The sequence below is a fragment of the Polypterus senegalus genome, chromosome 16 (assembly GCF_016835505.1).
Source record: "Polypterus senegalus isolate Bchr_013 chromosome 16, ASM1683550v1, whole genome shotgun sequence".
Taxonomy (NCBI): Eukaryota; Metazoa; Chordata; class Cladistia; order Polypteriformes; family Polypteridae; genus Polypterus; species Polypterus senegalus.
In genome coordinates, this window is record NC_053169.1 from 78,746,301 (window position 1) to 78,769,883 (window position 23,583).

Consider the following 23,583-nt stretch of genomic DNA (forward strand, 5'->3'; position numbering starts at 1 on the left):
ATGCATGCTGCAGCGTATGCTCCTGCTACGCAAACGTTGTAGTGTTTATACTTGCGCGCATACTTTACGTAAATCAGGATGAATCCACCAGGTGGCAGTGCGAGATGTTATCACGCTGAGAACATGTTCGGCTTCTCTGTGTTGGCAATTGCCTAGAACACCTATTAAATTCCGATGAAACCTTACCGCAGTATCTCTTAAAAGGATATTTATTGATTAAATCCATCAGTCCGGGGATGTGTCCATTCCAGTAAGCATTGGGCACCAGTGAGAAACCATCCCTGGACGAGGCCTCAGCTCATCGCAAGGTGAATACAAGCACACACATACACTAGCGTCATTTTAGTGGCACCAAATCCCCAAGTCTGCATATCTTTGGAAGGAAACCGGAGCACAGTGTGAAGTACAAGCAGGAAATACCAGCAACATAACTCCCTGCGAGACAGCAGTGCTACCACTCTGCCAACGTGTCACCCCCATGTGTGTAATTATTCCTCCCATGTCTGTAATTATTAACAGTATTCATTATTTAAACGAAATTATATGTAAAATGTAACATACACACTTTAATGCATTTCATCATGAAAGTGATATCAAGTGTAAATCTAAAGATTCTAAATGTGCAGAGAGTTGGAATATCATACATTTAATTTGTTCTGTGTGGTGATCTATTGCTGCTTGCCACTGCTGTCAGGTCCAAGAAGCTTGTACCGTTTAAAAACTGGGATGACGTTTACGATGGTCTGCTTTTAATGATAAAGTAAACTACGAGGTTAAAGTGGACATTTGAGATTAAAGCTGAAATTTCCACTTTAATCACAAAATACACGTTTTTACCATGTCCTTTATTTTTTTTCTCAGTGGCTCAAATACAGCGCTATACGTTATGTTGCTGTTGTGAAGTTGCAAAAAAAAAAAGACAGCACAAAAGATGGTATGGGAAACTTTTAAAATGTATCGTGTCATTACGATCGGGAATATGCGACGCTTGAATATAAAAGCACCACAAATGCATCTGTATGTTGGCATTTTACTTCACCACATCGAACCATTCATCAAACAGTGAAGCACACACATCGATCCCCATAGGATCTGCATAGAGGCTTTCTGTCACATGTAGATAGTAAACAGAGATTCTGACGTCACGTTCCGATTTTTAGCACACTGCGCCCCCCCGACTTTTTGCTGGCACTGCAACTCGCGCACGCGTCGCGTTAATTTCTGAGGACCTGCTCAGAGGACACGTCAAATGAACGCTGGGAAAGTGTGGCAGCCATGATGCGGGCGCCTATGCATTCTGAGCCTGAAGTATAAACCGGCCCTTAGTTGAAAAGAGTTTAAATGCATTACATTTTTGGTTTCCTACACTGCATCAGCATTTGATAGATATTGCAGGCTGACTACTACAGTAACAGTCTATTGTTATTGTGCTCTTTCGCTTTTTTTTTCAATACTAAAATTAGCTTTGGCTGAAAACAAAGGACCTCTTTTATATGTGGTTTCTGGATACTATCTGCATACAGCACTGTACATTCTCTGATTTGGTTGTGATGCTGTTCTCACTACTTTGAAAAGTTATGTTCTTTTTAATTTTGTCATATTTCTGCTTGTAATTATGATTCACTTCACTTGTATGTGGTATTAAAACAGCAGTTTCATGGTGGTTCTTGTGCTGTCCTCCTTTATTTATTTTTTAATCTGTAAGAAAATATATGAATTATTACTTTATTTGTATTGCAGTAAATGATGGGAGGATACGATTAACTTTTGGCATTTTTGTCCTCACTGCCCTAGCTGCTTTACAGCTAACACTATTTTCCTCTTCCTTTCTTTATTAACTTGCTGCACAATTTTGGTATATTTCTCACTAGTTTGTGTGTGTGCGTGTGTAATGACCCAGTATCCAAAAGTGGTGAAGGAAGGGTGACAATAATATTCTTGTGTACTGGGTTATGAAGGTGTTGGAGCTTTTCAAAAATGACATATTTATCCTCTTAAGTCTCTTACACTTCATATAGTAATGCTTAAAATCTTCTCTAATTCCAGGGAGATTCTGGTCTCATACCACGTATATGTGAAGGGCTCTTCAGCAGGATTTCTGGAATGTCAAGACGGGATGAGGCATCTTTTCGTACTGAAGTCAGGTGCAGTATATGGAACTTTGCTCTGATCTTTTTATTTCATAATCTTTAATCTTTAGCTATGAGAAAATCACCTATTGAAGCAGGCGATACAGAATCTATACTTTCTACAGCAACATGCCAGGGTGCTAGACTACCCTGCACCTTGATTGAGTTATGGTTCTGTCTCGAGTGTTGATGACATTATTATAAAGTTATGAGGCAGACAATAAACAAATGAGTAATGTAAGGTTCATCATCAAAGTTTGAGATAAGGAGTGCTCTTTCTGATGGGTTTTCAATGTTAATATTTACAGCTATCTGGAAATTTATAATGAACGAGTGAGGGACTTGCTGAGAAGAAAATCAAGTAAAACGTATAATTTACGAGTACGTGAGCATCCAAAGGATGGGCCTTATGTGGAGGGTAAGATGCACTGAAGATTGCAAAAGTAATGTTTTTTGTATTTGGTAACGATGAAAGTCATGAATCTTAGCTGGTCATGGTTGTTCTGCAGGTGTTCTGCACTGGCACTAAATGTAAACAACTTTTGTAAATTTAACCCCAAATAATTTAACTGTTGCCCATTAGGTAAACAGTAATATAAACTCTAAACAGAAATACATATGTTTGTGCAACCAGCACACAGCAAAACAAAAGCCTGGATCTATAGAAATGATAGAATTAAACATCATGGTACCAGGATTCTTATCTTTTTAACCATTAATGTTTTACTTGATACATGGAGGGCACTACAGTCACATAATAATAGGCACTAGTTTTTATTTTTTGTCCTTTTCTTTGTTATTTTTATACATTCTGCCCTGTTTGCATGAGTTTTTTCCTTAACAATCCAGTTTTTGTTGCACATCTCAGAAAAGTGCAGGTTAGGGGGATTGATGATTCTAAAATGACCTTGTGATGGAATGGTGCCCCATCAAGGCTTTTGCTATTGGGATGGTCTCTGGACAGTAATGCAGGTTTGAGAATTTTATGATGTGTTGTTTATAACATTAATTAATATAGATCAGAACTAATTGGCATCCACCCTTTTTTTCCTGAATCAAATGTGATGTTTAACTCTATCGGTCTCTTTTTAATCCCTTAGCCCCTAAAGGATTTTTGGCATTAATGTGCCTACATTACATGCCCAAAAATAAATGGCTATTGTCTTGCTTATGTAGTAAAGAGCTGCAAATAGCTGAAAAGTGCAGCTCTTTAAATTTTTAAAAGAAAGTATTTATATAATTAAAAACCTTTGTTCACATCAGTATCAATTGAATAAAACTCAAAAAGTGGTCACTTTAGGGATTTATGTCCAAAAAACTGAACAGAAACACAAATAAAAATAAGGTTCATTTTGCTTATTATACAGTAGGATGTTTTAACATGGAAAAGAAGAAGTGCCTTTGTAAAAGTTAGAATTTAAATCCCACTGTTTAATGTTTACAAGGAAAGTTTTGATCCATCCTCCTACAGTATATATGTATTTATTTATATATTTTATTGATTTAATGTCTACTATTTGTTTTGTGATTTTTAGGTTTTTTTTTTCTTAAAAAAAAAAAAAAGTGTTTTTTCAAGTGTTCTGAGGTCTTTTACATCATATTATTTTTTCTATTTATAATTTTGTTCATGTTGTTCTTTTTTACATTTTGTACATTACATATTTTGCAATTCATTCATACCGATATAAAAGTCTGATTGTAGAGGTTTAACAAGCAATCTTTACAATTTCAAGAATCTTTTTTTTTTCCACACCTATAATATGTACATGTTATGGTTGAATATCTTTGATTTGTTTTGTTTTTTTACATGATTCGTTATATTTGATTTATAATGTTAATTAATTCAAGATAACCTCTTGTCAAAGTGGAATTTCATTGAATTTAGTGGAGTTCAGTTGTGTTTCAATTTCAATTCTGTTTCCTTTTAGTTGCATACAATTCTAATTCCAATTTCATGTTCAGGAATAGAATTGCAATTAGCCATACATGTTCATTTCCGTTAATGAATTGCCCCAGCATTGCTGTGGAAGCTATCATAGAGAACAATTGTGACTGTATTAAGAATTTCCAGGGTATTTCATTAGAACTGCCACAAACCAAGAATAGCATAGAAAAAATGCCTGGCTGAGAACAATTTATTTTTACCTGCAGAGCTCTGCAAAGGTCATCTAATGGACGATGCAGGTATGTGATGGAAAGTCTTGTGTTATAAAGAGACCAAAATGGAACACTTTGGCATGAATGCTAAGTGTTGTTTATGAAAACAGTCGTGGAAACTGGCAGTCTACTCAAGGTTGAACAGGTGAAATGAGTGCAGTATTGAAAAATACTTGATGAATACCTGTACCCTTCTGCCAAAAAACAGTTTCTGGGGATGATGCTTATGTTTAAAAGGGACAACGATCGAGAGCACAATGCTGAAGTAACAACTAGAATAAAGAAAACGTATCTTTTTAGTGGCCCTTTTAGGCCATGGCCTAAATCATATGGAATATATAGTATGTGGCACAATCTCACAATTACTTGTCTGTCACTGTTCTCCAGCTAACGCGATGAAATTATAAGGAATTCTGAAAGGATTGTTTGGAAAATATTTCTCTGTCATAATATACAAAATCAACATTAAGCTTTCTCATTCCTGCTATAGTGGTCCAACAAAGTAGTGCTCTGTAGGGATGAATATTTAAAAATGAGGGCAATTGTTTTTTTTGTTTTTTTTTTTATGATTTTTTCCTTAACAGTTTTTGTTTGTTGTAATTAATAGTGTGCAGGTTTCAAATAAAATGTTTTGATTAATGCATTACAAATCCTGGTTATGTGAAGAAGTTGTAAAGATTGAGTCTCTTTTCAAGAAACTGTACAGCATAGCATTGTAAAGATGTTGCTTGTGACTGCATTGCAAGGTTACAGGTTCTGTAGCCTCAAGAAATTTAAAAAGAGCTGATAAAAGATGTTTTACAAGAGGAGTAAAACAGTTAACATGCTGTACTTTTTGTCAGCTCTGCATCCAACCATCAATCCATTATCCAACCTGCTATATCCTAACTACAGGGTCACGGGGGTTTACTGGAGCCAATCCCAGCCAACACAGGGTTCAAGGCAGTAAACAAACCCTGGGCAGGGTGCCAGCTCACCACAGGGCATGCACACACACACACACACACGCACACGCACACACCAAGCACACACTAGGAACAATTTAGGATCGCCAATGCATCTAACCTGCATCTCTTTGGACTGTGGGAGGAAACTGGAGCACCCGGAGGAAACCCATGCAGTCACGGGGAGAACATGCAAACTCCACGCAGGGAGGATCCGGGAAGTGAACCTTGGTCTCCTAACTGCGAGGCAGCAGCGCTACCCACTGCGCCACCGTGCCACCCTCAGCTCTTCATACTTTTCCTTTTCATAAATGCAAGGTTATAGTAACTTCTGGTATTAGAGATGTGAGGCTGGTTGTGTTGTAGTGTTTATTTAATTCAAGCTATAGATGCAATGAAGCCTAAGCCTTAAAATCCAACAAACCTTAAAATACACTGGATGATCAAAGTTATTTGTAACTAGACACACATCTGAGCTGAAGATAATTCTTGAAGATAATTAGAGCATAAACAGTTAAGTATTCTAGGCAAAACCAAGAGGCATCTTCATGGATGCATTAGTAACTTGGACTGAAATGAAAATAAGCTGTTTTGTCTTGTTGTGTACAGTGTTTGTAGCCTACAAATCACCCAATGACATAAATGAATAAAACTGTGTCCCAAAGAGCTGAATGACCTGTTGAAGGTGCTATAGAAGAAATTGAGATGTCTTCTTTTACCTGTAGATTTATCCAAGCATTTGGTGCAGAACTACAGTGATGTTGAGGAACTCATGGAAGCTGGGAATATTAACCGAACAACAGCCAGCACTGGCATGAATGATGTGAGCAGCAGGTCACATGCAATTTTCACCATCAACTTCACACAGGCAAGTGGGCAGAGATTGATGTAAAAGAAGAATGTGTCTAGAGTCTTTATCTGCAACATGTATTTGTTACATGAAGTAAACCATAAGCTTCTTACAGAAGGATGAATTCTCTGAGCAGCTTCATGCTTATTCATGTCAGAATATATCAATTGTACAAACAAATGTGATTGTCAGCTGAGCATACTGACAATATTGAGAGTTTCACACACATTTCAAAGCACATCAGTGTTAATATTATTGTACGGCAAGATCAAATCACATGATAGACCTGATGTGTGTTGAAATGTATGATGCATTCAGTGTGTGCTAGATACAGTATAGTGCTATGTATTTCTCAACTCATATTTAATTTCACTTGGTATAATCTAACCCACAGCACAAAACTTGCCATGAGTTTTTTATAGTAGGTGTCCAGTGCTGAAAGACTGATAGTACAGTTTGAGACAAATAGCTTAAATGCTGCAAATGTGCTTTTTTACATTAGCTTACATTTAAGAGATGTTTCTCTTTTTACATTAGCTTACATTTAAGAAACGTTTCTCTTTGTCAAGAATAAGTAAAGGCTATGGCATGATCAGTGGAGAACACCAGAAAATGCATTTTCCTTTTAGGTGGCCCTTTGCTTTATGTTAAATTCTCAATTAAAGGCATACTCCTTTAAAAATTATTTTTTTTGATATGTTACTCCATGTGATTTATAGTTAGTATCACATCAAATTTTTTAGTCTTGTGTTTTCTTGGAGAACAGATATCAATGTCTTGGATAGAATGTGTGCCTATGGAGACCAGTACAGTATAACAACAAACATTATCAAAAATGTTTTGGTAGTCATGTCACATAATGCACATTTTACGACATCCAATCATATGTGCACATTGTGTGCAATGTGTGCATTTTTACCTCTGGGAATTGAATTAGGTCCACACACAGTAGGTTTGCTCACATGTAATCAAACTCTTAAACTGAAGTCTCATACCAATTCATTTGTCAAGAGCCCTGTCTGTTTATTATTGTGAATACTGATGAAAAAAAAAGAATAACCTCATGTTTTCATGGAGGAATTTATTTAACAATATTCTAGCAAAACATGCATGCATGTTGCAAATTGCTGAACATACAAGTGGACAACATGACATGGATTATAATTGACTTTTTTGATATGTCTGCTGTTGTCCAGTGTTGGTGACCATTGACTCCCATGCTATTAGATACGAGGGGTTACCCAACAATAACTAGAATTGAAGAAAAAAAGAATTGTTTTAATAATTTTTTTACTTACTGAAACTTTAGTCTCCTTCAAAGTACTCTCCATGTGTATGAATGCACTTGTCCCAATGGTTTTCCCACTGGTGGAAACATTTTTGGAATTACTGAAGAGGAATGTTGTCCAATGCCTGCCGCGATTTTTCTTTGACTTCCTCCACAGTACAAAAATGCTGTCCTTTTGAGTTCTTTTTTTCTTATGTGGAAACAAGAAAATGTCTTGCGGAGCAAGATCAAGTGATTATTCCCCCTCATTTGAAACTCAAAAATCACTCAACCTGTGTTTTACTTAAAGCTTCCTCTTTAAAAGCAGTTTCGAGCATCACTATAATTTCAGCAGCTTTTTTTCCTAAGAGAAAACAAAATTTAACGCAGACTCGCTGTTCTTTATGATCACCCATCACAAAAATCACACAACACTTTTACTAAACACCAAGGAAAACCAACACAGAATGCCGTAAGAACAATACAGGGCAACGGCCACTTGGCAGACTGCCACAGAATACTGTAAGTATACTATACCTAGTGGTGAAATTCACATCTAAGTCTAGAGGGTGTGCCAGGTATAGATTCCAGTTATTTTTGGGCACTCATTCGTATGTTACTATCTCTGTTCTCCATGAAAAGTATAACATATCCAAAACATATAATTTTTGGGTGGAGTATTTCTTTTATTGTTGTAAAGTGTATTATTTACTTACTCTTCACATAGATTTGGTAATCCTTGTACATTTTAATCAAATTAATGATTACTCACAAAGCCTATGTATTATCCAGTCAACTTCCGTTATCTTTTACTTGAAATGCGATAACAGTATTCCCACAAGATGGCACTAAATATCCAGTAGGTTGATGAGCAGGGGGTTCGTCTCTGCACTGAATTTCAGAAGGAATGTACATACTTGTCCAATATGATTTGAATGCTTCTGTTTCTTGTATGTCTACCTCTTGCAACCTAATTTAGTGATGCAGGTGTCACTTCAAAATCTCTTTAAGTCTTATTGCTTGACTGTCACTGCAGGCTAAGTTTGACGCTGAAATGCCATGTGAGACGGTCAGCAAGATTCACTTAGTGGACTTAGCCGGGAGTGAGAGAGCTGATGCCACCGGTGCCACTGGAGTGAGACTGAAAGAAGGAGGGAACATTAACAAATCTCTTGTCACTCTGGGAAATGTTATCTCTGCCTTAGGTATTCACTTTTTTTTCCTCACTCTTTATTGAGGGATAGCTCTGTCTTTTTAATGAGATCACTTACTACTCTCTTGCTGTCTGTGGTCTTTGTCAAAGTGTTCAGAGCTATTCTGAATACCTGCACTTCTACTTCTGCTGACCTGAGTCCATATACTCACACTGCATTCATTCTTTGCTTGCTTATTGCCTTCAGGTGTTTTTTGCAGCCGTGTTCATTGTTTTGATTGCATCTTACACAAGAGTTCTGCATTTCTTCTGAGGTCTTGTGTGGCCAACTGTTGTAGAGGTCTCTGTGTACAATAAAGCTAAATTTACTGATTCTAGTTTTCCACAGACTTTGTCAGCTTAAAATGTTTTTGTTTCATTTATCATCAAGTGCTGAGCTGCATGCAGAGTAAACCGAAAGGGAAGCATAAGAAGGTCATATAGAATCAAGAATATTTTCTGATTTAGAGATTCAGTTCCATGAAGACTGATTGAAGTAGTTCACATTGCTTTATTTTTTTTTCTCTATATTATAGCCGATTTATCTCAGGATTCTGCCATCTCCCATTCAAAGAAAAAACAAGTGTTCGTGCCTTACAGGGACTCTGTTTTAACCTGGCTTTTAAAAGACAGTCTTGGTGGGAATTCTAAAACCATTATGGTTGCCAGTAAGTATAGTCTTTATGTGTGTCAGCTTTAAATAGTGCATTCGTTAAACTGTTAAACCACAAGGTTACTTGTTATTTCACCATGTTTGCCTCACTGTGTGACCAAGAGCAAGATGCTTGCTTGTGCTATGTTGCAAAAAAATACATACATTGACATACATACATACATTGGGGAAAAAAAAGTTGCTAATCTTTTCATCTATGTATTCGGTTATTTTTAAATAAGAATTATAGCAATTAGAATATCTGCCCTTTGCCATTTGGCAGTCAATTTAGATTCTTTCCTGTGGTGACATTAAAATACGGATTTTGTTTGTGCATCTTTTGGGGTACTCTGATTACTTCGGTCACGCTGATCAACCTCTCATTAATGCCTTGTCAACATTACTGTGGCCTGCATTAGGCCATCTTCCTTAGCAGACTGAATTCCTAATATGTGTCCATTGCTTTCTGGGTTTCGTTCCTCCTAACTGAAAGTGTCATTGTTATCACTTGGATTCAAAATTATAACATTTTCTGAGTGATATTTTTTGTATTGCAAAGATTGCCAAATTATTGCCTTGGGTGCAAAAGGAAAGAGAGCAGCATGGGACTAAGTGAGGGTCAGTAAAGGCATAATAGTAATTCTTTACACATCTTTACTTGACATAGTGAGTGGAAAGCCACTTCAACCACCTCTAATGTGTAGCATCCGCTTGGATGATGCAACAGCAGCCATTTTACACCAGCATGGTCACCATACATATTATATATTATATACTGTATATATAAAGGAGACTTGTCTTCCTCATACATAAATTAATTAGGTATAGAGAAGTTTTAGGTAGGAGACCAATTCCCAATAGATAGCAGCTGGTTAACTTGTGTGACATTATGGTATCAAGAGGTTGGGAGAAGTGTTGGTACTTTGAGTATGCTTGGAAAAACTCCTGTTACTCCAAACACCAAAATGTAGAAGAACTGGTGAGTACCACCGCCCACTTTAGGTCCTAAATATACCACAAAGTTTAAAAGGTACTCCCTGAGGTTATTGAATGTAGTGGGAAGAAGTGAGTTTGGGATAAAGCTCACTAGAAAGAAGAATGTTAAGTCAAAATTTTAGTGAGAGGGAAGAGTTTTTCTTGGAAAGCAGGGAATGTGACAGAACCAGCCCACCTGATTGAAAGATCATAAGATATGTATAGACAGACCTAGTGGGGATGTAGACTTTGCTTTTGCCTTTATTATCTGATAATTTGTCTTCTACATATAACCATACCTCCCCTTTATTTCAGTAAAAATGTTTATGTTGCTATGCTTTGAAGATGTTTGGTGATTTATTGTGGCCATGCAAGATTTCTGTTAGTGGTTTGCACCAATTATTTTCTTATTCTTTGTGTGTGTGTGTGTGTGTGTTTTTGTGTGTAGTTTGCACACACTCCCTGTCTGTTATTTTTTTCTCTTGTAATTGTGGCTTTCTTTGCACAATACCATGAATATGTGTTTGTATACTTTTAATTGGCCATGCGTAGATGTGCACTGGATTGGCAAGAGACTGATGTCCTGTCTGGAGCTGGCTACTGCCTTAAATTTTATGTTGCTGGGATAGACAGTGGCCTTCTGTGCCCCTGAAGGATTAAGTGTATGATGATGTTAGAATATACTATATAAAATTAATAAAAAAATGTGTATGGTTATTAAATATTTGGACAAAATGACTATGGTTTTGCGTTAATTCGTTTTCTTTATTTTTTGTGATAGTTAAGGTAGACATTCTAGAATGTTTTTCATGTCTCATTTAGTATGATCAAGTCACTCTTTTTTCTTCTTTATATTTTGAATGATAGCTATTTCACCTGCAGATGTTAACTATGGAGAAACCTTGAGCACACTTCGCTATGCAAACAGAGCCAAAAACATCATCAACAAGCCTACCATTAACGAAGATTCCAATGTCAAACTAATCCGTGAACTGAGGGCTGAAATAGCTCGACTGAAAGCTCTACTGGCTCAGGGGAACCAGGTGTGTTCTTCTAGGAAGTGTACTGACAGTCTTCGTTCTATAAACAGATTAAACTGCAACATATTGTAGGAAGATGATTTTGGCTTACTGATCACCAATTTAGTTTTTCACACTCAGTATATCTTAATCTGTTTTCAACGTTTAAGCACTTATTCACCTAAACTCAACAAGATATTAGAGAACAATATCAGGCTTCATTTTTAGAGCTCATTATGCTCTTGAGAAAAAAATAAAGTCACAGTAAACATGTTGTTGTTAAATACTGAGCAGTCATGCATTTCCACATTCACAGAGGTTAGCAGATACAGATGCACCTCAAAGACAATGCCTAACAATTATTTAGTTTAATTACTTGTTTAGGCCTGTAATGTGATTGAAAACAACATGAGTTTGACACATTCGTTATCAAGAAAACGCAAAGATCTCTTCAGAGCTTAAAATGAAAGTATATGAGTAACTATACAGTATTTAAAGTTAGCAAGGATTGGAGGTAAATCAACCACATTTTTATGCTGTAGTTAGCAAATAAGGTACATTATTTTTTTTAAGTTGTCCAAAGCTGTCCTGGGAGATTGAACTTTTTTTTTTATTATTTTTTATTTTCCCTACTCCTTCTGGGAGGAGGAGGACAAGGAGGTTGGGAGCATGCACTGAGTAGAGCGTGTTGCTGCACCTACCCCATGTGGTGGGTGCCACCTCAGCACCACACTGAACAGTGTGAAGTTTGGAAAGCAGAAAATATCAGATGTTAAATAATTCTTTCCAAATAACTTTTATTTTACTAAGATTAATGCAAATGCCTTCTACATGTTTTCAGTTCCTCGTTGCCCCCTCTGGTAATGGTGAAAATCTGTGATTTAATAAATTAAGATCAGAGTGATATTTTTAAAAGAAGTACAGACATTCTTCATGCTAAACCGTGTCTGAACCCTCCACTGAAATATGTAGACTTGACAATCATGAGCTTGGACGGTGCCAAGATACCCTCTGATCAGATTTTCAAGCAACATTTCCTTTAAAGACCAGTTTGGTAAAAAGTTTTAGATACATTACCATGTGAGCACTACTTACTGTCCTGCAATATAATACCTATTCATACGTAAAAAATATGTACTGCAGAATACATTTGAAAATGTATTTTTTTAAGTGGCATGTTTATTTAAACTATTGAAGTACATATGATTTATTAATTCATTAAAGAAGCTGAATGGGTATACTGTATCTTGCACAAGAAGTTAATGTACTTACATAGTCAAGTTTATTTTTATTAACAGTGCATTACATACAGCTACAGTAAAATATTAAAATCTCATTAAATTTAATTTAATATTGCTATAACAGCTCTATATTAGTATCAGAATCTAAAACCAGTTTTGAAAAGGGACCAAGTTTAGATTATTCATATATTATTTATACACCCTTTGCTCCTGTGTATGTACTCAGCTGTGCTGTAAATACTGTTTGGGAAGTAGGCTCCCACATGCCCTGTGTATTATCCAAACATTTTTTTCTTGTCCCACCCCACCATAAGTTTAGAGGAGGAAAGACTGTCACACATACACCAGCAGCAGTTTATCATACTTGCAAGCACTGTTTATTAGGTCTTTTGTGATGGTGGCTGTCATCCTTGGGAAATGTGTGATAAAATCTGAAGCACATACAGTGGAATCCCCATCACTGTAAGCTGTTCCCGCTGAACCTTGTGTCATCTTATGCTTTTCCAATTAAACATGCTTTGTTGTCCATCTCAGCTCCTATTATGCTGTTCCAAAATGTGTGACTCTGCCCCTATAGACTGTCACCTGCCAATTTCATTACACTGTGCACAAATATTATTCTTTAGGAGTGGGCATAAGACAAACTAATTGTGTTACTTATGTGTAAAATTTCAAAGGATTTGCCTATGGGCCATTATACTACACATCTTTAATTAATCTTCGCTGGGGACAGGAGGGGTTAGGGCTGTTATGGATTTCTTGACTTGCTTCTTTGTAAGTTACTAGAAGATATTATACACTGAGCCTTAGTAAGCTATGTGAACCTGCACCTGTGCACGCTACAGCAGGAACATTGGTCTTTAGTGCAGAATTGTCCATCAACTTTGTACAAATGAACATGTACTAGGATATCTAATTACAGAATTTACAGTTCAGGTTAAGGAATGTTCATGTTTTGATATCATTGCGCTTTTAAAAGATATTTGCCAGTAATATAAGACAAAAGTAATATTTTTCATCTTATTGTATAGATTGCCCTTTTGGACTCACCAACAGCATTAAGTATGGAAGAAAAACTCCATCAGAATGAAGCTCGGGTAAGCAACATTGTTTATAAAGATGTCTTGCCTGCTGAATGTATCAAAATGTGATGTACATTTAATGCTGTAAGTTATCCAGCTATCACTGTATACCAAGGTTGGTCAACAGCAGACCTGGATGGCTGCAGTGGCTGCAGGTTTTTGTTCCAAGCCATCTGCTTAATTAGAAAATAACCCTTGCCAAAAACAGATATTATTTAGTATCATGACTTGTTAGTGTTTTAACTCTGTAATATCAGGTCATTCTTAAATCATCGATTTTTTTTCCTTTTTAATATCATCCAAATAATTTGAAGCATAAAATGAATGAGTAATTTTTAGTTCTTCACTTTCTCTTCAATTTCCTTCAGTATTTTACTAAATCAAATAGTGCAAGATAAATACACACAGGTATAAATTGAGACAAGCTAGATGGAGAACTGCCTTACCTGTTGTCATTTGCCTATTACTGATAATAAAAAGCAAGTAACAACAGTGAATTCACCTGTTTAAGACTGAAATAAACAATGGTTTAAAATCTTAACAAAAGAGACACAAAAGCAAATTAGTGCTTCTGCAGCAATAAATGATTCTGCATTAAGCAATTGGGTTGGAACAAAAACCTACAGCCACTGTGGCCCTCCAGGACAGGTGTTGCTCATCCCTGATTATAAAGGGTTTCATTCTTAAATAGCAAATCAATTAAAGAAAGTTAATTAGCTGCAAAAACTAGTCACTAATTTAAAAAATGGTACAGAATAAAAACCAGCAGTCTCTGTGGCCCTCCAGGATTAGAGTTGGTCAACTCTGCTATGAACCTGAATGTGATACCTGCCATTTTTATCTTTCTGTTTAGGTCATAGAACTCACAAAAGAATGGACTAATAAATGGAATGAGACCCAAAATATTTTGAAGGTGAGTGTATGTTGTTTAAAGGCTTACGGGTTATTATCAGAGAAGTAAAAAATTACATTGGGTTTCTTAAGAGAATGGTAAAGTATATTCTGCATGCCTTATTGTTGGCAATACTGTACTCAGTGAGGCATGTTCTGTGTGGAAACTTCAGCACCAGGTTTCTCATAGTACTGGAGTTCCCTCTTTTAGGGCATGATGCTGAAATTATTTTTTGTTGAATCATACACATTTTCTTAGTGGGTTCTGTTTGTGAAATCCTGAAGTGTAATTTTGAAGTTCCAACTAAAGGCATGAACTAGAACAAACTAGTCTGGTGATAATTGGATTTTCAGATTGAGACGGTGTAAAAGGTGGATTACCACATGTATAGTTTGGTTATTCTATGTGCTCGAAGTCTTAGATGAGAAATAGAACTTGGATGTAAAATCTGTGGACATGTATAAGGAATAGAAACACACAAATATGACCGACCTGCTCATGTCTGCTCAGAAATTGCACACATTGTTAGTATGTGCACAGCATAATATAACATACATGACATTCTCAGTCCCACTTAATCTAGCACAAGGTAGTGGGAGCTCAGAATTTACCGTGCTGTTAACTGGATGTATCAGAAGTACAGTGATCCCTCCTCGATCGTGGGGGTTGCGTTCCAGGACCCCCCAGAAAAGGTGAAAATCCGCGAAGTAAAAACCATATGTTCATGTGGTTATCTATACTAATAAAAGGCAAAGCCCTCACTGACTCACTCACTCATCACTAATTCTCCAACTTCCTGTGTAGGTAGAAGGCTGAAATTTGGCAGGCTCATTCCGTACAGCTTACTTACAAAAGTTAAGCAGGTTTCATTTCAAAATTCTACACGTAACGGTCGATAACAGTCGACAACATTCGCCATATTGAACTTTCTTATTTATGGCCCCATCTTCACGAAATTTGGTAGGTGGCTTCCCTACGCTAACCAAAACTGATGTACGTACTTATTTCGGTGGTATGATGCCACTGTCGGCCGCCATATTGAACTTTTCAACGGTCTTTGTTACTTATGGGCCCATCTTCAAGAAATTTGGTACGCGGGTTCCCAACGCTAATTGAATCCCACTTACGTACATATATATGTCCACAGCCTGCAGCTCGGTCACCATGTGAGGGGGCGTTGGGTCCCCCATCCCAATGCCTCCCATGTTGTTGGCTGCCTGCCTATATAGGGCCGTCCGTCACTCCAGTCTCTACATTCCCTTCCTTGCTTCGCCATGGGATTCACGTCTCTCTGCTCATAACTACAGCCTTTTTATTTAATCCACGACTTCTCCGCTGTTTTATTGTTCATTTATTACGATTATAGTTATTGTGTAGGTATTTTAGACTTACTTTACATTGTTCAGGTACCCATTTCCTTTATCATTCCAACTGTACCCCTATTAACATGTCTATCGAGATGATCACCATCGATCAAAGAACTGTCACTTACCGAGTGGTTTCCATGCCCAGAGATGGCACCTACCTTTTCCATTCTCTTTGTTACATATTGCATGGCCATATCAGGGTCACTCTTGATATCCGGAGGAACATTGTGTCTTATGTATTGAATGACTGGGACAGGTTCAAGGTGTGGACTATGACGGTACAGAAGATAATTATACTACACAGGAGCACTAGAAGAGTGAAATGCTTAAACCCTTCACCTATGGTTCTGCATGTGAGTTGATGGCTGCCGCTGAATTGTTCGGTTGTCGCTTTCAAGTGTACCGAAATGGCCAAATATTTTACACCTTTGGACAACCGCCAATGCCTCTTAAACATCTTAGATTGACAGGTGACGATTTTAGTAGTGGGCACTTTGATGTTTATGAATGTTTAAACTCTAAAAAGCTGGATGTGAAGTTATCGATGAAACCGGTTGTATACTTACAACGCTTGACAGATGCCGAATGTCTCTTCAACAGAGATCCTACAAATACTGTCGTAATTGAAACAAACCATGAAACTCGAACCGATTATGACAGCAGCAATCCAAGCTGTGAGATTTGAAACAAGATTACTGTTCACATGGCCAACTGTACGTTGCATGCTCAAGAGTAGGCTCAGCACACAGCTTGGTCATATTACAACCGGAGGGCCGAACTGACAATGTGGTATACAAAGAGATCCTTCACAAATAATTATTGGTATATTTTCCCTCAGCTTAAAAAGGTTTAATTTTCCTCTTTATAAAAATTTTAAGGCAGTACTTTGCCGCTGCGAAGCGCGGGTATTTTGCTAGTATTTAGATATGCTTACATATAAAATCCGCGATAGAGTGAAGCCACGAAAGTCGAAGCGTGATATAGCAAGGGATTACTGTACAGTGTAACTAACATAGTAATTTTCTTTATACAAAATTTGTTTATTTCCTATAACCCAGAGGTGTTATTAGTTAAGTGAAGCTCCTCACTTTTAAACATGCTACATACAATTGCTTGGGAGTATAACATTCACGACATAGATCAATTCTTGATCTTTTTTTTCTTGAAGTTTAAACGGACTAGGGAAATTATTGTGATGGAATCAAAATTTAGTTTTTTGCATTTTTAACAGATTTACGCATTTTAGGTGTTCTCAACTCTGATTTAACCTTTTTGAAGTATGTGTTTATGCATAAATGTCTGTGTCAGAATGTGAGTCCATTTACACAATAACTCCTCCACTCCAAATAAAACTGGCACAGTTATTAGCTTTGCAAACTTCTGTATTTCAAACAAAATTGTTTTTGCAGGTTCATGCAGTCAATGGCCACTTTATTAGGTCCACCTGTTTGGTAGTATAGGTAGCCTCTTCCTCCAAACTGTAAATAATGTGACTGCACTTGAGTATTTTTAACATTCAGACATGGTCAGCAAGTTTAGTTGTTGGTTGAAAAAAACATTAGAATTTGGAAAGGCGCATGTTGTAAATAGCATTGATTGCAGTTTGATTGTTGGTGCCATACATGGTAGTTCCAGCCTCTCAGAAACAGCTGCTGTCATGCAGGTTTCACAGAGAATGGTATGATAAGCAAAAAACTTAAATTGAACAGTGGTTCTTTTGTCAAAAACACACTGAATATGAGTAAAGTCAGAGAAGATGCAGAGTCATGTAAGCTAACAGAATGATTACATATACTCCAATGACAACTTTTTACCATAGCAAAAGATATACAGTGTCACAGCTTGAAGTGGATGAGCTACAGTAGCAGAAGACCATATCTGGTTCCATTCCTGTTAGGTAAGAACAAGAATATTAAGCCTTAGTGGACATAATGTCATTAAACCTAAACTTGACAACATTTGTAGTGATCTTGCTTGCTCTGAAAAATCTTTGTTGAGTCATGAGACGGTAGTGTCAGGATTTGACATAAAAACATGAATCTGTTCATCTGTATTGTGTTGTGTTAATGGTAGAGGCTGCTAGTTTTGGGGAAATAGTGTTTTTCTTAACAAACCCTTAGCATATTAACACCAACTGACTCTCATGTGCATTGTTGCTGACCCTGTGCATCCCTTTATAGTAACAATCTACCATTTTCAAGTGCTACAGCACATGAATTATCCGAATTTGGTTCACAATTATTAAAGGAAATTCAGTTTATTCCAGTGGCTTGCTTGGTCCCCAGATCAAATGTAATGTAGCACCTTTGGAATCCAGTGGAATAAATAAATACACACACACACACTGTATATTAAATGGTTAGTTTGGTGGCTAAGTATTTAGTGCTGCGACCACACAGCTTTGTGATGCTTGATCTGAATCATGATTATTGTCTTTATGTAGTTAGTACATTCTCCCCATGTCTTTCGGAACCTTTTTCAGAATATTTTCCCTCCCACATCACAAAGTCGTATATGCTTGGCTAGCTGGTTAATTGGTGACTCTGAATTAACATGGTGTGCATAAAAGTGCCACCCTCTGGGATTGGATCTTTCAGTTCTGCCATAATAGACTTCAACCTTCTGCCCCAGGACCCTATAATTTTATTTAGTTGATTTGAAATTTGATGGACTATTACATTATTAATTAAGTATGCTAGCTTATGAGATGATCACTTCCCAGGAAAACATCTATAACAAGCATGTAATTTATAATTTTACATTTGGGTGCCTTGGATGCCTTTATCCAAGGTGAGTACAAGGTATGTTACTATCTATTGGGTTTTCTTTTTGTTTTTTGTTTTTTTTTAGTTACTTTTGAAGAACAGGCAGTATAAATGACTCTCAATTACATAGTAAGTCACAGGGAGGAATTAAACTATCAGTCTTGTAATTTAATTTTCAGTGCCTTACTGCAGCACACTGCCTTCCAGGTTAAGGAAGTGGACCCCCTGCTTTACAGTGCAATGTGACTTTTTTGTCACATTGTGTTCTTTTTATTTGTTTGTGGTCATTGAATTAGTAAGCAATGTTCCTTATTTTGTCTAAGCACTTCATCAGTTTTTGATGTTTCTTGGGAATGCCTAATGCAAATTAAGGAATAGGGTGATAGAACTGTAGTTCATATTCACTCATCTGGTAGTATACAATGTATTCAGAGAAATACAAAATAAAAAAAAATCACTTCAAAGAAACACTTTATTCACTTTGGAGATTTGGTCTTTTAGCCAATAGACTGTGCAGATGTCAGCATTCATGGTAACTGTATTAATGGCACAACATGGGTGTGCTTGCTTGCACTGTGGAGAAGTACGCATTCTTGTGACTCAGAGCTATTAACACAATAATAGTGCCAATGAGCTGCTGTTACTTTTAATCTGATGATTACTCAAAAGCTTAGAATTAATGGAAAATTATAATTATTTTAAAAATCCTGCCAGCATGCACTTACAAAAGCAACGTTTCAGATATGTTTGGTTACCTGTAGGGGAAGAGTCGTCACTACTCAAAAACATACGAGTGGCAAATTATATTAACTATGCACAAATTTGAGCAATAAGGGATAATGTGCTTTTCATACTTCTGAATGAAATACTGTTCGGTGTTTCAGAGCTTCAGCATTAAGGTCTGCTTTAAAAGCAGATGGTAATTTGTCTTAATAATGGATCCTGTGTCTGAGTTATTTGGACAATAAACTTGAGATACCAAAGGTTTAGTTGAGCCACGAGCCACACTATGAATTGGGTTTTTCCGACATTGAAAGTGAGCATTAATAGCTTGAACTGCTCTTTTCAGAGTCTTCCTTCTCTTTGTACCTTAAATAGAGGCACCATATAAAGCACAATGAGACATTGTGAACTTAAGCTAGCTAGTCACTCCTGCAGGCAAGTGTCATATAATTTTTTTTTTCTTTCTTCTTTGAGGGGGGTGGGTTATCTCCCTACAGTGTCAGCAACGATTGTTTCCTCCATCGTGTTAGTAAGAGCAATTTCCCTTGGGAGCCTAATTAAAAAGGTAATACTCATTGCTTTACTGAGTTTTAATTTCAGGTTTGCTGCTTATCTGTCCTCTGCTAAAATCCATTTACAGCAAAAGGCCGAATGTGCATGTAGCAAGTTAGGGAGGGTTAATGTTGGTGCACAAAATACCCCGTGGTTATTAGGGAGTCCTGTTCCATTGTTGGCTGAAAAATGAAATCTTATTCTGATACTGTAGGATATACAGCTAACCATATAGACTGTCATCATATAAAATATGAATACCTTAAATAGACTAATTGCATGATACACAGATATAAAATCTGCAAACAAAAAGACACCTTGTACTTCTGACAAGCACCATGCAGAACACCCATGTTTCAGGACACTTGTATAGTTCTGTGCGAGAGAGCAGAAGTCACCAAGTCAGTCAGTGTAGTGGTGCTCAGGCTCACTTTAACAGCAGTTTAAATGTTCTTACTTTGGACATTTTCTTTGTTTTATTTTTTTTAAGTATATCCAGAATTTAAGAGCAGGCAACTTTGTTTTCCTTTCCTCATTTAAGAGCAAAATTTTACTTAGCTTAACATTCGTAATGCCACCTTGCCACAGTGTAGTTCTGCAGGTCTAATTGCCTAAGAATATGGATGGCAGAAATACAAATGTTCAAAAGTAAACCAGGCTATAACAAATGCAAACACCTTACCAATTACCACCTTCTGAATTCACATCTGTACCTACTTTCTAGAAAAACCAGTAATGGTTACTGAGTGAATTATAACACCATGACCGATTTGTAGAATTTATTTCAATGGCTAAATCAGCAATTTTGATTTTAAAGCTTTTAGTTGATACTAACATTTAATTAAGGGGTTATGGGCTTTCTAGACCCCCTAGTATTTGGGAAAGAATGTCTTAACATGTGTAGGGTTGGTATTTTCAGTTTGTCTCTTTCATTACATTTGATATTTTATGCTCAAAATAGCCATTCACCCTCTGCTAATTCCCCAAGAAATATAGTGGAAGAAATTTGTATTTTTTCTGTTTCCATTAGATGGCACTGTTGAAGCATGAAACAGTAGTACTTATTTTGTATTTCATTTTCAATCTTACCCATTAAAGTTACTCTTAATAGGCTTTAAATTATTTGAACAGTAACTCTTGATAAATAACATGCAATTGGTTATGGTACGGATGGAAAAGAGCTGCTGGTGTATTTGTTTTAAGGACTGATGGAAAGACACTTCTGATGTAATTGTTTTTTTTTTTTTTTGCAAAATAAAATGATGACCGTGTATGATTTTTGCATGTTTTAAAATAAATGGGTGTAGTGGTAAATAAATAAGACAGTTTCTTTCAGTAACACTCATTATCAAAAGTTTAATATGGTCTTATCTCATGGAAGCTGATATCATATTTCCAGTTACAAAAGAGCTCCACATTTCCCTATATGTAATTATTGCAGCTCATCTAGCAGACTGTTTATTCCATTTTCTCAAAGAAGAACATTTGTTTCCTCGGCCATCTGCAACAGTCGCATCCACTTAACATGATCCACTTGGGTGCTTGAGGAGCGAATCTGCACTGGTCAATTGGTATGGGGTTTTTGATAGTGTGGCAGGGTATGACACTATTGTTACCGAAATGATGTTGTCAATGGGGTAATATGGTCTTATTAGCGTTCTACATCTTAACTGTTTGACAACGATGGATTTTTGTTGGTCATCCAAAATATTATCTTGGGTGCATTTTTATTTATTTATGCGAATGTTTATTTAAAGTAGGAGACCTTATACTATAAATATCTAGAAAAATATTTTCCTTATTAAAGTGAGCTGTTATAGAAACAATGTTCACAGTAGAAATTGAATTCATAAAGTGTCATCAACAAAATGAAAATTACCAGGTGACCGTTTGCCACTTGTTATTTGCCAGAGGTCAAGTATTTGCATTAAGATGCTCCAGGAGCTGTCCACTGGATGATTTGGAGATTGGCCAATGATGGTTGCCTTTTCTTTGTTTTGTGGATTGTAGTGCCTTTGATTCTGTCCTTAGATGCAGTTGTAATTGAAAATTCACTGATCACTGTGTCAATAGCTCGGGCTGTTTTTAGACAAAGATTAATAAACTTACACTGAACTCTATTCTCATCCCAGTTTTACATACCTTAGAAATTAATTGTGTTTTAGTCTTTGTGTCCTATGTGGAAACGTAGCTTTTCATTTATGAAGTACTTCCAGATTTTCTGCTCTTTACATTCTGAAATAAACTAACCAAAAATGAATTTAGCTCTGTTATCAGGAAGTGATGAACCATTCAAGTTGTACTCAGATTATTATTTTCCATTGTGAAGGGGTGCACAGCTAACAAGAGGTTGCCAGGGGCCAAAGCAGCCTAAAAGACCGGGAAAAAAACACCTTGTCAATTGTGGAGGTTCTGCATGTACCATAGTGTGGAGGAGGTGAACAGCATGACTTTTATACCATTGCATTACTCTGTTGTATTGTGACGTCTGACCCAATTACCATAGCTATGCCTTAACAACAGTCTTCAAAAAAGGGGGCACCAAATCAACAAGATGGAATTGGAAAAAGATGTGCATCAGTTCACTAATCCTCTGCCCTGTAATGTGGTTCCTTCATTAATCTGCCATTAGTGTTGGATCAGTGGATCAGCAGTAGGGGGCTGGGACCCCTGTAACTCTTAATTGTGCAGTACTTTGTACTGTATCTCTCTTCATAACCACCTCACTGTTGTGCTGCTCCATGCACTGCATTAAGAGAGTAAAGTTTAAACCATTGAGCTCCTGATCACTTTAAAGCAGTAAGGGTGGGGAGCTTGTGAAATCCAGAGTGTGTAGAAGCAAAAAGAAAATAAAGAGGGAGATGGGGAACTCCTGTCCACACTGCAGTTTACACCACTGTATCATTCTTCATAGCCGCCTCACTGGTGGACAATGTCATCATGCCACACAATTCACCCAATTGAAGCAATTTGGAAGGAGGAGGAGGGGGGAAGGTGGGGTGGCCCCCCGTAAAGTCATGATCACTTCAAAGTAGGGGGGAGGGTGCATCATGTCCCGAGCATCTCAAAGCAATAAGTGGTGTGTGAGTGTAGGTTTCAGGGATTGAGAGAAATTCTGGCATTTGAATTTTGGGTCTTTGGGTACCTTTCTAGTACATGTACATAACTTCATGAAAATTTCACTTGCTTTCTCATTAATGTTTCTGTTTCCTTTATTATCCAACTTGTACTGATCTCCCCGATATTTTCATGGTATGATGAGATGTTTAGCTACTGTTCAGAAGTGATTCTTCCTCCTGTGATCCAGCGTTTTCACTAATCCGACACACCATGTCCCAGTGTGATTCTTTAGACAAGGTCTTCCTGTATCATGATTGGATTTAGCATCCCAAACAAATATAATACTTAAAAAATAATTTAGAAATACACCTCCAAAAAAAGAGTAAACAATTATAAATGGAAAATAATCACAATACGTGTGACATGAAACATCCATCCATCCATTATCCAACCCGCCATATCCTAACTACAGGGTCACGGGGGTCTGCTAGAGCCAGTCCCAGCCGACACAGGGCGCAAGGCAGGAAACAAGCCCCGGGCAGGGCACCAGCCCACCGCAGGACATGAAACACGATCAGTGTAAAATCTGGAAGAGAACTGAGGAAAAGGCTACACTGGTGGGAACAAGGGAAGCCAGCTTTGAGATAGAGGAGGTAAGAAGAGTTGTGCTTGGTTGGAGGACATACCACCTGGCAAACGGGCTCAAAACGACGCCA

The 23,583-nt window shown here is 37.1% G+C and overlaps 1 protein-coding gene across 4 annotated transcripts in view; it reads left to right on the forward strand.

The window, feature by feature from the left end:
- kif16ba (kinesin family member 16Ba) overlaps nt 1–23,583 on the forward strand; it is a 215,214-nt gene that overhangs the window by 39,044 nt on the left and 152,587 nt on the right. For all 4 annotated transcript variants that reach the window (XM_039738080.1, XM_039738082.1, XM_039738083.1 and 1 more), the window contains exons 5-12: nt 2,047–2,144; nt 2,438–2,547; nt 5,956–6,098; nt 8,384–8,552; nt 9,076–9,207; nt 11,034–11,209; nt 13,458–13,523; nt 14,362–14,421. In XM_039738080.1, the coding sequence (XP_039594014.1) occupies nt 2,047–2,144; nt 2,438–2,547; nt 5,956–6,098; nt 8,384–8,552; nt 9,076–9,207; nt 11,034–11,209; nt 13,458–13,523; nt 14,362–14,421 (954 nt within the window). The remainder of the gene's footprint in view (nt 1–2,046; nt 2,145–2,437; nt 2,548–5,955; nt 6,099–8,383; nt 8,553–9,075; nt 9,208–11,033; nt 11,210–13,457; nt 13,524–14,361; nt 14,422–23,583) is intronic.